Source organism: Numida meleagris, chromosome 18 (genome assembly GCF_002078875.1).
Source record: "Numida meleagris isolate 19003 breed g44 Domestic line chromosome 18, NumMel1.0, whole genome shotgun sequence".
NCBI lineage: Eukaryota > Metazoa > Chordata > Aves > Galliformes > Numididae > Numida > Numida meleagris.
This window is the reverse complement of record NC_034426.1, coordinates 9,304,373-9,320,155: the sequence shown is the minus strand read 5'-3', so window position 1 is coordinate 9,320,155 and position 15,783 is coordinate 9,304,373. Positions and strand designations below refer to the sequence as shown.

Sequence of the window (15,783 nt, the reverse complement as noted above, 5' to 3'; positions counted from 1 at the left end):
AGTTCACCTTTAAAGGACATGTTTCTAGTCTACCTACTGAATTAGTATTTAGCCATTTCTCTGACATTTATTGATAAAATAAAATAGATCTCAAAGCTTCTTTGAATTGTCCAGCTATTTCTCTAGTTAATCTTCTGTGTACTGAATTTCCGACCTGAATAATGAAAATGCAGTCTTAGTACTTGACTCTTTTAAACTGAATCTTATCCATCAGAGCAGCTATTTCTGCACTTACAAGAGTGAAATCATTCAAGTGAGCCCACTTGGCATGCCAAAAAACCTATGTCTTTCTGCAAAGTATACAAGATTTGGGAAGGTTATAGATGGGAGAAGGCACAACTAAATGGCAGCTCAGATTTTAAAGGGGTAGAAAGTAAGGAAAAGCTTCCTATGTCTGTCTTTCAGAAATAAACAGTGACAATTTTCCTCTCTGGTTTTAAATACTCCTAAACTCCTGCCTTTGATTATCATTTCTAATATACCTCCTTAAAAATGCTGGTTTGTACCTTGCAGTGGGACCATAATTCTGCCCAGCAAATCATAATGTATAGCAGTATAATACACATTTGTTCATGATGATGAATGGGATTCGTAGGGCACACTTGCATGGCTAATACTATTCGTTTCAGTGGGACTCAGACCAGGTTTTCTCTTTGCCAGTGCAGCCTTCAGTCAGAGGTTTTTTTTTCCAAAGTAAGAGTTCACCTGTAACTCTCCCCTTGTAGTTTGCAAATACAGAGATCTCTCAGCACTACAGTGCTACTTTTTGCCTCAACTCTCATGGACTCTCCTAAGTACTCATAGTTGTGTGCTCCTATCCTCCTCAGCTACCACTGGACAGTAGCTGCCATGCTGTGTTCAGCTTAGAAAAAACAGAAGAGGCAGATAAATGCACACAGAGGGCTGCGTTAAGACTCCAGGGCTTTTTATTATCTCCTTTCCACATACACAGAACCATGCAGGCAGGAACCGTAGCTGTTTGAGGCTCACGTAAATTCACATACGTGAGGTAATGTTGTGTGATCACCTAGCCACCTGAAGAAGGGCAAAGTATGCTCCAATTCAGTGAAAAAAACTCCAACATCTAGCGTACAGGCAAACTGAGCTATCCTTAACGTTTGTGAAGCTCATGTAGGCTGAGAAGTGAGGTCGGAGAGAAGTGGGATTAGGCTTTCTGTTATGTAGCCCCCAGCCTAGCAACTCCAATGTAACAGCTCACAAATAAAAATTTTATCTCCTTCATGCAACAAAGAACTCAGACATCTGCAAAGACAGTGAGCGTTCAGGATTTTCTAATCTCACATTAGAAATAACATATGTCCCAGAACTTCTGTGTGGAATTCAACTAGTTACAAAAGGTGTAACTTAGCTGACAGCTGATATTGTTATAATGACCTAAACAGAGTTACTGATTGCTTATCTGAAGTTTACATTGGCTTTGCTTTCATTCTAGTACACGATAATTAAAGCTGTTCTGGAACTGCTTACTGCAGCTGGATTTGTCTGCTGTGTGGAGCGGTGTTTATAAAACAAAATTATCCCTGTGCAGAAGCCAGCATCACACATAAAACCCATTTGCCTTACTCAGATGGTTCTAATCTGGAAGAATTACTTGGCTAAACAGTTTTTGCTTGACACCTTTACCACATTTCCTATGGGATCTTATACAACCTCTGTCCTTTATGAGAATATTGTAATATATAAGGAATAGAGTTTATGGGATTCATCCACCCTATTTCTGAATTGTTGCAATGGAAGACCTCATTTAGCTGTGATATTAGTGAAATCAATCACACAAAATACTTAGGAGTGTTTTTCGGTCTCTCCCTGAGCGATGCAACTGAGATGCTATATATATATGAATGCTGATGCAGGCAGAGGCTGGTCCATGCCCAGGGGGACAGGGGCAGTCACTGAGGACCAGTTTGCAGGCTGTCCCTGCAGTCCTTCTCCCTGTACTTTTTTGTGGCCAGAGAGGCTCCCATTACTGAGACTGCTCCTTTCCTTTTCCTTTCCTCTTCCTTTCCTCTTCCTTTCCTTTTTTTCTAGCTTCTCTCTGTGTAACCTATTGACAAGTGTTACTTAAGAACAGCTGGGAGGGAATTGATATTAGCTTGGAGCAGGCTTAATTGCGCTCAGCCTGAGCGCTGTCTTCCCTGTGGAAACTCATTCCCTGCATCTTCTACCTTTCCATTCCTCTTTCAGGTCTTCTCTCTGTGTTGCATGAGTGCAGCTTCTCCCCAAGTCCTTCTTCTGTGTCTCTGCTGGCTGCATGGTGGAGTCCTGGGATTGCCTTGACTGGGCTGCCTGTCTGCCTACCACAGCTCCGCTGCCTGTAAGCCATTTGTAGGTTTCTTTTGCTTCTGGGAATGGTAATAACACAGTTATAATTGTTGCTTCTGTTCTCAAAGCTTGGGCAGCTCAGATGTCTGGGCCTGTTGAGAAGTACTGCTATAAATGAATGGAAGGAGGGATAAATATGCACTGGTTAAAAACAAGTGTTTTACTGTAATCTTCCTAGAACTGTACTGGGCCTCTCTCTGCAGAGTATAACTGTTACCTCCCTGTACCCCCAAGTATCGTGGTCCTGCGAGGAGCACCAACAGCTTTGTGACATGTCGTGGTAATTGTCAGCCAGAATTGACGTCCTCAAGTCAGTGCCTCACAGCTTCTGTCTCATTCAGTCTCAGCTAATGAGACATGTCTTTTCTGGTACACTAGCATGATCTGCAGGGATATTTTGAGTTAGTTATATGATAATAATCCAGAAAAATATCCCCAGAGGTGCTGCTCCTTCCCCAGCTGCAAAGTGCAAATGTAAATATCCCTAATATTTGGGCATACCTGGATCAAGCTGCCTGGGACACAGTGTCCCTCGCCCTGGCTACCCTACAGAGGATGTGCTGAGATTTGAGAGCTCATTTCTGCACTCCTGGCCTTACTGGTGGGCTCAGATTTGCATGATGGTCAGAACTGGAAACTCCCAGGATGAAGTCAAATCAGTTGCAAATCTCACCCTGTGGTGTCCCACTGCACCACAGCAGGCAGAGGCTTGTAAACAATTGATTATATATACACTTACTAATGAGGTAGCTTGTGTACTTAGTCTAAAATTACCATTTGGGTCCCAGAGAAAAGATTAAATAACTGATTCTGAGTGAGGAGAAGCTGGCTGAGACTTCATGGAGATCATTTTCCTTTTGGAATAACTGGGATGCTCTGTTGAGAGTTGCTGAAGGAGAGGAAACAGAGATGCTATTTTCTTCCTTTGCTTCCATAAGTCACACACTTCAGTGAACCCAGCCTAATGGCTTCAATAAGTCTCTCCAATAAGACTCTACATTTAAACAAGTCATACTTGCTGAGTCCAGAGATCACAGATCCTGAAAGGCAAGTTGTCTGGAACCAAAAAAAATCTCTCAAAGTTGGCAGCACTTAGAAACAAAACTTAGTGTAAGTGAGCACAAATGAGCCAAATTTGTGATCGGATCTGTATCTGGGCTTTCCTTCAGCTGGGGTACGCCTTAACCTGCCTGCCCAGGGCTCATGGTGTAGGTCTCCTAGAAAACAGAGTCAAGTTCTGTGGTGATCCTGGCGCTTTGCAGGGCCCGTGCAGAGAAGAATGGAACTGATCATCTAGTGCTCCACCATCCTGTCCTCAGAAGAAACGTGCTCTGTGTTACTGCATGTAGGGTTAATGAAAAAGGACAGAGCAAATGACCATCAGCGTATTAGAAATTTCCACTTTCCTCCTGCTCATTTTGACTACCTTCATCTATTACTTTCGTGCTGTTAACGTACTTTCCTTTTTAGAAGAGCTTAGAAGATCCAAAAATTCTCAGTTATTCATGTCTTTCTTCCACTGCTTGCTATTTCTGCCCATGTTAGGAAATTCTGCAAGCCATTGCATCATCTCTTCTTCCTGCTAATTGTCTTTGCTGCCTGCCCTGGCAAGGCTGTGCTCGCCGTACTCAGACAGCGCGGTGTGGCAGCGTGTTGCGGGACAAGCTCTGCTTCCGGCCTCTCTACTCAGTTCCTGCCAACTTTATTGATTTTCTTTTATACCCAGAGTACACTTCAGCAAAGGATTACAAAATGCTTTAAGGACATTAATTATGCTTGCCACAGAAATACCAGCTGTGCAGAGCACGTTTCTAGATGGCTTTGAATGGATTTAAAACCGGTTCTGCTCAGTCCCAGCTAAACAGAGCACCACCAACACAAAGGGGCTACTTTTGCTCCCTTAAGTTTTTCTCTTTATGAGCTCTTTTTAACTAGGCCAAATGTTTTACAGCTTGGTCACAACAGCAAAACACCCTTCAGTCTAAAACCCACTTCCAGGCACCTTAATAACATTCCAGAGGTGCAGTTTATTTCCTCCATTCCTGACAAATGGCTCTGGCCAATTTTCTAGCTGCAGGTTGTTCCAAGGTTTTAGAATAATTATTTCTATTATCGAGCAGAGCTGTTAAGCACATACTCTCCAATCACAGCTGTCTGCATCCATCTAATGTTTGCAGATACAGAAATGTTAGTAACTGCTTAGTTCTTGGTTTGCTGTCTCTCATGGAGAGGGCTGCTGCTTCCTCAGGACAAACATTCCAGCAGAGTGCAGAACAGAGCTGAGCTGATTAGTGACTGCATTTAGAAGGAGCATGTGTTTGTGAATCAGAAGGCTCCCTGGCAGAAAACTTCATGTCTTTGCTGTTCATCTCTGCATTCAAGTTGAAATGGAATGTTTTAGGGGGTACAGAACTCACCGATTTTTCCTTCAGCTAGACAGTGTATGGGAAGCTGTGTCTTAATACATGTAGTTAGGGGGAAAAAATAATAGCTTCAATTTGGGGCAATATTTCTGTGAAAAATATTGCATCAAATGAGAAAGTCATTAAGTAGCATGGTGACACATATGCTATTTCCTTGCCAGCAGGGTTTAGTTCCTGAGGAAGTTCCGTTCCATTGGCTTTGTTCTGTAGTTGTCTTGGGAAACTGGAAAGTTGATTTATGATGTTTGGAAATAGTGTTTGGGGAAAATCTTCCTGGAAAGTAGGCCTGAGTGTCTGGGCTGAGTATTCCAGAAGAGAAGATTGCTTGCTTGCTATAGGGCATTGTCTCTTTTCTTTTGTACATGTGCAAATACAGTAAGTTGCACTGAAAATGGGCTGAAATACAATATTACTTTCTTTCACTATGAGCCTGAAGTATGTGTGTTGTCACTTGTTTTGTAGCAATACAGATGCAGTGGAATGCAGATATTTATGGGGTTAGTTGGGTTTTTTTTTTTGTTTTTCTTTTTCGGCTTAAGGCCTGCTGGGCTGTGCTCAGTAAGAGTTCTTTCTGCTTTGTCAGAGACTTTTTGTATTTCACCCAAGAAAACGAGGACATGATCAGAAAATAAATCTGCCAGTAAGACCACATTGTTGAAGCAGAAAAGTGCTTTGTATTTCCAAGGCATCCTAGTCTCTTAAAATGCCAACAGCATGCCCAAGAATGAAAGGATTGATTTCTTTATAGTTATTGTATGTAATAGCTAGGCTGGTGGAAGCCAAGTAGGCCATCTGTCGTGTTCCACACAAAAATAAAAAGATGCTTGATCAAGTGAGGTTGGATGGAACCATCGAAAAGATGCCTTCTCTGCATAGCAGACTTGCCAGCTTCTGTGATAGGATGACTTATGTTCTGATGAGCTTTTGCCATATCCCAGTATGCACTGAATTCATGAAAAACAATTCTCATCACTCCCATTTTCCAGTTTCATATGTGCTCCCTGGAGTTCTTCACACTCCATCATAGTACCAGTGCTGGTGCAGCTGCAGGGGTCCACTCTTTCTAAGCCAGCCAGTACAGGGATCAGGAGAGCATGGAAACAGTTTACCTGCTTGCTGGAGTAAGATGGACAACAGTCCTGCTCAGATGCAAGGCTTCTTCTCACTGTCTGCTGCCCACCCTAACGAGGATGAAATTGGCCTTCTAGGAAGTGCTGGCTGCACTTCCATTGGGCTTGCTGACACACGGTTAGAGGGCAGTTACTTCTCATCCCTAAGCAAATGCTTTTTGCACTCCCAAAGGATCTGCAGCCCTTTGCATGTCTGTCACTACAGAGGACCCAGCATAGCTGCCACTGACGTAGCTTGGTTAATTTTTAACAAGCTGTTGGCCACATGATTTAAAAGAATGTGGGTCTTGTTCATTGCAAATCTGCCATACGTTGTATGCATTATATAATATTTGGTTGTGACAATAAAGAGGCTTAGCAGTACTCTGGAAGGGTATGGGAGTAAAAACCCACATTCAACTTCTGCATTTGTACAGCCTGTAGCAACCCTGGCTGTGTGGTGCAGTCAGAACTCCCTTTCCTGCATTCAGCACAGTGCACGAGCACACAGCACGTTACATCACCGTACGCTTTTGACCTGGTCTAATTCAAGGGCTGATCAAGCCACGGTTCCCCATACTAGATTTTTACTGAGATTAGTGTGCTATGGGCCGGAAAAGGAGAGCTGTACAAGAGAGCTGCTAGAAGTGGTGCATGCAAGTAGTGCTGACAAATCAGTCACCAGATGCAATAGACACTTTTATACAAGTTTTTAATAAAAAAAATTCAACAAAAATATATATAATCAGGCATTTTATGCAATGCATACATTCTTTATATCTGCAGGTACAGATAAATAACAGAAGGCAAAAACAAGTATTTTGCTTATCTTTGGCCATTAACCAATAATCACCCCCAAAGAGATATTATAGGGTCAAAGAATAATAAACTGAGTCTGTAAACTTCTCTTATTACAGACAAAGTATCAGGCAATAATACAGTAGTTAAATTTTTAGAAATGTAAGGAAATATTTCCTCGGCACTGCCCAATACTTAAAATAGAACCTGTTTTGCTGATGTGGAACATAAGGCCTACTTTAGCTGACACAGGCACAATTCCTGACTTTACATTAGATATGCTCCACCCCTTACTACCTTCACCTACTTCCCTTCACCGTACGTTGTTCTAAAAAGCTAAGCTGTACCTCTCCATCAAGTAAACTAACATGAATTCATATCTGTGGATCAGTTTCCTGAACTCCAACCAATGTACATACATACAGAGCAGTTAAGCTTCCTTATGTCAATATTTTTTCTAACTCAGTGTCCCAGAATAATAGTTATCCTTCCACTTTACAGCACAGATGCATCTGATGGCTCTACCAAAGCAATATATACATGATACACATCAAAAATGATAAAAGCAACGTTAAAGGTACATTGACAGCACGTAGCAGCTTATGTCTATGTATGTACATGTTTTCACAGTTACATTTTAGAAAATTGAGAACATCAGGAATACTTCTACTGCGTTTTCCATAAATATTGCAAATTTAACTGTCAGGCGTTTGGACAAAATATTTAGGATATCACTTTTAAATAGCTCTTGAAAACCTGTGGCGTTTTAAGCATAAAAGCTGTAAAGTTTGAGGATTCTTTAAGGTGTTTAGCCAGTTTCAGCAGCTGGGCCACCTGCCAGTTTGATGTAATTTTTTCTTTCTCAAATCTGGTAACAAAGAAATTCCACCACTTTTGACGGAATAGGCAAGCTCTTGACTTGGCCTGTGGGCATCACTCTTCGAATTGCCATGCGACACAAATGCTGGAGACTAGAAACTTGTCTTGGAGTTGCCCAGAAGTACACGCTGCCATCCTGCGTCCTGCACAGTAAAAATGAATCAGTAAATAAACCAGAAAAAAGAAAACAGAATTACTGCCCTCCATTATCTACTGATCTTACTCCAATGCACGCTTGTGGGTCTGTATTTTATTTATTCTCAAAGATAAGAAATGAGTTTATCAGATTCTAGATTTTACCGCTATTCCCGGCATGTTTAAACAAATAGAACCAGAAGTAAAACAAAGTCAGAAGCACCAAGTTGCAAGTTACGACTGAAGATCCTTAGAACACTTAACTGACAACTTAACCGTGTTACCTTCATATTCAAGGGGGGGGAGAGCGTATACTTGCCCTGCAGCTAGAACACTGCCATCAGTAGAAAAGGTACAGCAGAGCCCGTTGTTCAGAGGGGCAACTTGTACAGGGTACTCTTCATCAATTCTCCAGAATCTCACCATTCTGAAAAGGGAAAAACAAAGCAGTCAATTATCAGAATAGACATTTAATTCTATCTCGTATTTTCTCTGATTCCATACAAAAAAAAAAAATGGCCTGATGCAAAATTCAGGGAATTTCTAAAATATTTTAATATGCATACAATACATTTCAGACGTGGCCTGAAATATTATGACTTCTTCATTCCTGATACATACCATCATTTGTATTTCTTCAACCCTTCTAACTCTACCAACTGACATTAAAGGTGGCCTTCTGTAGCAGAAAGCAATAACCTGAAGGTTTACAAAATCTCTCTTAAGCGTAATACCTGACAGGAAAGCCCAACAATGGTTATCTTAATTAAGCAAACAAAAAACAACTGAAGTGTTCCTGGAGACAAATACCCTTGCTGTCATCTTGAGAAAGTATTCTTCATATGCTTAAAATATGGTTCTTCAAAATACGATTTGCACTGTTAGCAGAAACTGAATACCAGATCATGGAGTACTTTTCATTTTGCTGTGTAAACTAAAGCAATACAAAATTCTTAACTGCACTATTACCTCAATTTACATTTTCCATTGTTTGTAACCCCTCTTTTTCTATTTTCAGTTGTTACACAGTCAAGTTACTCAGATCATCTCCCCTATACACAGCTCATTATTTTCTGCATTCAAAATGAACAGAAACATATAGCAGTCAACTCGTCTACTTTTACCAAGACTACTAAATTTCATTTCTCAGTTTAAAACAAAGCAACCCCCACTGTCACTAAACGTTCACGCCGTATGGGAAGAATTAAAGAAGTCCAACAAATCTTTCCCCATACTTACTTATCATCAGCAAGGCTTGCAATATGTAGTCCATCGTGACTGAAAGATACTGATCTAACCCATCGGTCATTCGCACCTCCAGCAAATATTGGAGTAGGAGGTGGGAACAGATGCCTGGAGATAGAGAGACACTTAGCCAACAGCATAATACTTAAGAACTACAGCAGACCTTCCTTCACCACTATTTAAGCTGAAAGAAAAAAAATGGGACTGAACATTTTAGCTATGAAGTTGGGAGTGGAAGTTTAACTACTGTATCTTTTGCGGTACTGAATATTTTAGCTTCATTGAAAATGCTTTAATTAGTGCACATTAAAGTATCAGTCCTCTAAATTCTTTTGCAGAAGGAAAAACTCCGCTATCCTACTGTTTTAGGAGTTTTGTCAGCCACTACTAAGACTTTCTTTCCCAAGTCTAGTTATCAGTTATAGTTAAAAAAAAAAACATTAATCTTCAGTAGACACCTTCATTGTAAGTTTCCATATTGAACTACTACACTTACCCAAACTCCATAAGAATAACTCCAATGTATGGATCCCAGACATAGACTCGAGTATCGTATGATGCAGTAGCCAGTAAAGCTCCGTCAGGAGAGAACTCACAGGCTACAACATCATTGTGATGTCCTTCAAGTTTTCGTATCATGGAGTATTTATCCATATCCCAGAGAAAAACCTGCAATTAAATAAGCTGATGTTATAGCTCTGCTCAGAGAAGCAACGAAGCAATTACTTTAAGAATAGCTGCTTATTTAGGATTATATTAAAATCAGGCATTATGAATTACTATAATTAAGAAATATGCTCAGTGTCATACTCAAGATTAAAATGAGTATTTAAAAAATAATTAAAGCAGACATGCAAATTCTAACTTGTTTGTTAAATGTTATTAACAAAATAAGACAAAATATAAGATAAAGACAACACAATTTAACCATGTAGCTTACTGAAAATCATGTATTACAAAACTATTTTATTAAAATATGCAGAAATAAATAGGGTTAAACTCTACAGTCCCCTCTTTCCAGTAACTACCAAAATTTTAAGAAATATACAGACAGAAAGTGTAAGGTTAACATATTGTTACTCCAGTGGCATCCCTTTGAGTTTAAGATCACTTGTTTACAATTGGCTTGGATCACCAACGTCAGCCTAGGAAGAGAAACAGATACTGCAAGCAAAGAGAATTTTCACAGCCAAAAGTTACGTCTCTGGCAAAACAATAGGGAAGTCTAACCATATTATTAGAAAGAATTTATGCATTTTAAATCAAGTCAACGATAAAAAAGACATTAATATTACAATTTACTCAGTTAATTGCATACTGTATTATAAACAATGATAAAATATTATTCTGGGATCTTACATGCAGTTGTACATTATATAAAATCAAAATGAAGACTGTGCATAATTACTTAACACGAACTATCTATGTTCTGCAGCGTAAGTTTATAGAAAATAGATTATCTTTAGCATAAGATACTATGTCCTGAAAGAACTTATTAGGGTCCTTCATTTTTTTCTTCCCCTTACTCACAGATTAAAAGCGAACACGTTAGATAAGTATGTATGTTTTACCAAAGCAAACACGGCCTTAGTGCCTCACATACTTCCTAAAACTGGACCGATTTCTCTAAGAAGACCCCAATGTTGCATAAAACTAGAAACTAAGTTTTAGGAGTCAAGTGTGTTTCACTGCTGTGAAAATTATTAAAAAAAAAAAAGAAAAAAAAGAAAGAAAGAAAGCAGAAAGTGGACATCAACCAGCACCTGCGTACGTACAGTACACCTTGCAGTCGAATGCAAGGTTACTTCATCCTATGGTAAAGTTCGCCCCCAGCCTGGTAGCCAGAGATGCCACTCTTTCTGCCCAGCTAACACCATTGTGCTCCTGTGTGAGTGGTGCCAGCTTAACCTCAATCACACCAATATTGCTGCCACCACCTGTGACAGGGAAAGCAAGAAGCTTATGGAAAACACACAGCCTGAAGATAGCAACGTATACATCTACATCTGCTCTACTTAAAGAAAAAACAAGCCCCAAAACTCAACTATTCTCTATCAAAACTGCACTGATAATTTAAAGCAAAATGCATTTGAACAGTCATCCATACAGAGCAGTATTCAATTACTGAATTGTGCTTATTAATCAGTATAGATAGGCTTCGTTAAACTACCCAAAAAGCCCCTGTAACTAGACTGAATTCCCTTTTCTGTCTTAATCTAGTTCTTCAGTGCCAAGAAAAGCAGCTTACTGCATACATGCTTTACCTGCACTGCTTTCAGTTCTCTAGCAGGGCATTACAATACAGATGAAAAGAAAAGCAGTATGCTGTCCTTCATTCTAGTTCTCTTAGACACGTGAGTGCCGTTTGTATTGGGAACACGCGGAAATACTTTTGCTCAGCAGGGAGATACCATGACTGCCTCAGACTTTGAAAAGTCCTTTTCATTCAGTAGGAGATAGAAAGGATAGAATCAATAATAAAATAGTTTTATGCATTACTCTACGTATCTTTTAACACTGGAAGCTTTAGTCATTGGTTTTATACTATGAACATGTGCAGATATGCAAGATTACTTTTCAAAGAATGCTTGAAGTTTCTTCAACTAAAAGCAGTGCAAGTTCAATCATAAAATCAGCGTCTCAACGCAACATTTGCTAGTTAAATTTCATGCAGTTTTACATCATCATAAAACATTAGAAATCCATGACACAGAGCACAAGCTTTCTGTTACTTAGATTTAAAGTGATTACGCATACAATTCAGTAGATATAATGAACAAGAAACTCTGACACATACTGCTTTACTAGCTCCAACAGAACAGAGAACGGAAGAATCTGGAGAGAATGCACAACCATATACCCAGTTCTGATGTCCTCTCAACACCTTCATCATATTTCCTAAAAAATAAAAAATAAGTAATAATTAAAAAAATCAATTTCCATTAGATATTACAAATCCAATTTGAAAAGCTTTGTAAAATTTAAACTCTTTGCAAACATCTTGCAATGTCAGCTGGCGCAGAAGTAAAAATTCTCCCAGGCAGCCTCGAAGTCTTATTTCCCTGTAGAAAGAACTCACTTCATGTACTCTTTAAGTTAACCCAATCCAGCTCGTACCTCTGGGATATATACAAAGAACTTTCAGAGAACATAGCAAGTAAGTGACTAATAGGAGAATTTTTTTTTCTTTTCTTTTTTTCTTTTTCAAGAAATCCTGACCGGTGTTAATAGCAATAATCAGAGTACACGCGTACTTCTCCCGTGCGTCACAGCAGATAACTGAAAGCATACCGTCATCTTTCAGGTCCCACACTCTCAGTGTTTTGTCTCTGGATGCAGACACTAAAATCAGGCTGCCGTCCGGGGCAAACGTTAAATCTCTAACAACTTCTGTATGGTCCATCAGGTTAAGGAGGAGTTTTCCTGTTACACAAAAACACAATTTAAAATGAAGGGCTTTACTTATATTCAAATGAAACTGACATATATTCTTCCCCATACTCAAGAATAGAAAGTAACCTCTTGTTTTCAGAGTCCCCTTTGTTTCAAAATGTATTAAAACTACAATCCGGCAAAAGATTTTGGAGCACACAACTAATGTGCCTGAAGTTCATCACATATGTAACCATTCCGCAGCACCAAGGCTTCATCTCCCATCACTTACATCTCGAAGCATAACCTGAGTCTGTTCTTTCCTCTCCTAGTATGTATGTTTCCAGCTGCAGCTCATGACTTCTTTTTTAGATTAATTTGTATTCAACATTCAATTCCCAATGAACATTCTGTAAACGATTAATTCTTTGTATCAACGATGTTACTACCGCATAGAGTGACAGCGAAATGCCAGCTTCCCCTCACCCTCTCTACCTGTATACACATCCCAGATCTTGATGCGCCCATTGTTCAGGCCTGTTGCAAGCAGAAGCTGGTCTTGCCCAAATTTGAAACGATGCCATTCTATATTCACACAGCGACTCTGCTTCTCAGGCACCGAAGACCCAAAAGCAAGACTCCAGACAATGTCACCGCAGTCTATTATATGTTCACAGGGCTTGTTTCTCTGACTGCTGTCGCTGTTCTGTCTTGAAAGTCTTGTACTGGCAGAATTTGCAACATTCTTTGTGCCATGCAACAAGCTGCAAAACAAACAAATACAAGAGGAACTCTCTGAAGACTTATCTCCTATTTTGAAATTCTTAAGTTCTTCAAGCTAATTGAAAGCCACGTAGCTTTATCTTACAAGTTAGTAAGGCACTGCGACCAGGGGACCAGCTTCACTATACGATGTCCTTGCGACCAAGCAAAGTACGATCCATCAGGAGCAAACGCAACCGTCCAGTTCTCACGTCCGCACTTCTTGTCGAAAGGAGAAGTGGGGGCCAAGAGTTCTCCAACAGCTCGCGACCGTGCTAAAAAGAGAAACAAAGAGGAAATTCCATTTCAAAATGAATTAAGCGTATTTTACAATGCTACAGAGGAACCAAGCAGTATGTTACTTCATCATTTTGCTTTCTGTTTCATCCCTTGTAAAGCTGCTGGGGAGGAGGTCTCACTGTCACAAGAGCAGCAGCCGAGGTTTCCGTGTGCCTGAGCTGCCAAAGAGGCCGGGTCCCGGCTGTCGTGGCAGCAGTACTACCTCTTGAAATCTGAAGCAAAACTCAAGCCAATTAAAAATGTACTGAAACCAGCTACTGTTTAAATCGTTCCGAACAATGCTCTAGAGATAGCAGCAGCACTATGTTCCAGCTTGCCCTAATACCCCACAGTTTAGGGAAGAAGCTGCGTAGTAATGTTTTCTTTGACCTTTAAACACGCAAAGCTTTGAATACATTCGCAGACGTTACTATCCTGCTCCTCTCAGAAACGCCCATTAAGCACCGGCCATGGGAAGCAGGTTACGCGGTGCGCTCAGCCCTTCCGCCCCGCTGGGTCCTGCCCACGAATGGCAGAAGCGGCTGCGGCTGAAAGAAGCCTGTCGCGAAATGGTGCGTTTCGGTCCGCTGAAAGCCGCCGTCTCGTTTCAAAGCCCAAACGGGCAAAGGTCCGTTCCCGACACGGCCCGAGGGGCGAGGGGCGGCCAGCGCGGTCACGGCCCCGACGCGGCGCAGCCGCTCCGCGCCCGGGACCCAGCGCCGGGAAGGCTGAACGGCAGCCACGGGGCCCGGGACCCGCTCCCCACGAGGCCGCCCACCCCTCCCAGACCCGAGCGGAGCCGGCCCGACCGCGCCGCCCTCACCGATGAGCTTCTCGTTAACACTCAGGGGAAAGCTGGCCATCTACGGGGCCGCCCTTCGGACTGGCTCGGGCGCGGAGCGGAACCTGCGACCGGGCGCAACGCAGCAACAGCGACCGCCGCTCGCCGGGGACGCAGGCACTGAGACAAAATGGCGACGGCGGCGCGGGGAGTAGTGCGGGGCGGGGAGCGGCGGCCTCGCCCCGCGGGCGGGGGCGGGCGGCGGACGCTCGTCGTCCTGCCTTCCCTGCCTTCCCTGCCTTCTCTTCCTTCTCTGCCTTCCCTGCCTTCCTCCGGCCTTCCTTGCTCCGTGCGAAGCTCCCCGGCCGCGAGCCCTGCGCTTTCACTGCCCGTTGGGTCTTTGATGGTCGTTGACCAGCAGCATCCCGTCTCCTCTGCCCCTCTGCCCGGGCTCCTCTTGGTTCCCGAACCGCCTGAGCTCTCGCTGCCCTGCCGAGCTCGGCCCTGCTCCCTGCAGAAGCCAGCACACCTTCCTAGAGATAGTCACAGCCCCAGAAGTCCCCTGGATGTGTTCACATTGTGTCTGGATGAAAAGGAGCGCGTGGCATTGCTTCAGCAAGGTGGTGCGGTGCTGTCCTGTGGTTGCCACCCATTTTAGCAGCGTCTTTCAGTCCCACCTAGGCCAAAAGATATCACATCCTAACTGCAGTTACAGACTAAACCTTGGGAACACGGCTCCCCAGAACATGGGGCTCTCACTGCTGGGAAAATCACAGGGGAACCTGTTGCAGTCAGAAGGCCCTGTTAGAGTCTGGTGTGCTGGTGTGGCTGGTGGATAGGCCGTAAGGGCCCTGTGTGGGATCAGAAACGTTCCTGCATGGCTCTGCTGCCCGGCCAGCATCAGGTAACACTCCTCAGTGCTTTACACAGCAGTTGTCTCATTATCTTTTAAGACAAGTTGCAGCATTCTTGATGTCTGTTGACCATGGGACTGCAAGGCATCATGTAAACTAACAAGTATGCAAATGCTTGTACGAGTGCATTGCAGAGTGTATGTACCATACCAATGTGTGCACCTGAGATTCCACCTTCCCTGACTAGAGGCTGGAAAACTCTGGGAAGGTTCCTGCTTTCCTGACGTTTCTTTGTAAAACTGATCAGTGTCTAAATCCAGCAAGGTCTGGTTTGTGCTTGAGTTTTTAATTTATAGTTAAGATTGATGGGGTTGCCCATAAATTACTTGGTGACCCCAAGGCCATCTCAGTCTCGGTGTGGTTTTGTTTCAGTGTCTGGTACTCTCTTAGCTCACTGTGACACCAGCTTGCACTGTACTGCTCTGTCAGTCCTTTGCTGCCTGCAGATGGAAAAGCCCTCACCAGCTCCTCATAGCAAGGCAGATTTGTAGCCAGTGGGTATTGCAAAGAGTTGCTTTGGAGTTACTCATAAGTGGTGAGTGTCTGAACCGGGCCTTCTCATAGCTGAGGCAATTCATGTCATGAGGTTTCTCCTCGGGGCCTGAGCCTCACCTACAGCCCGAGTAAGGCTGGGTTCTGTTTGCTTTCCTTGGGGGTTGTTACAGCGAGGGAAGAGAGCAGTCAGGTTACATGGCTTTGTGGGAGTGTTGCCACGTTACTGGCTTTCTCACTTTTTAAAAAGA

The 15,783-nt window shown here is 42.4% G+C and overlaps 1 protein-coding gene and 1 long non-coding RNA gene across 3 annotated transcripts in view; one reads left to right on the top strand and one right to left on the bottom strand.

Moving 5' to 3' along the window:
- Positions 1–6,472, top strand: part of LOC110407558 — a 33,694-nt gene extending 27,222 nt beyond the window's left edge. The window contains exon 3 of the long non-coding RNA XR_002443930.1: positions 2,206–6,472. This is a non-coding gene — a long non-coding RNA (uncharacterized LOC110407558). The remainder of the gene's footprint in view (positions 1–2,205) is intronic.
- WSB1 (WD repeat and SOCS box containing 1) lies at positions 6,616–14,346 on the bottom strand. 2 transcript variants are annotated; one of them, XM_021415337.1, is made up of 9 exons: positions 14,169–14,346; positions 13,173–13,341; positions 12,791–13,068; positions 12,224–12,355; positions 11,730–11,830; positions 9,429–9,601; positions 8,927–9,040; positions 8,007–8,114; positions 6,616–7,695 (listed from the first exon to the last, which is right to left on the bottom strand). In XM_021415337.1, exons 1-9 carry the CDS (start codon positions 14,206–14,208, stop codon positions 7,536–7,538), a joined length of 1,275 nt encoding a protein of 424 aa, XP_021271012.1. In that variant the 5' UTR covers positions 14,209–14,346; the 3' UTR covers positions 6,616–7,535. The 2 variants fall into 2 exon arrangements, with proteins under 2 accessions (XP_021271012.1, XP_021271013.1); XM_021415338.1 differs by having other exon boundaries at positions 12,800–13,068; positions 14,169–14,343.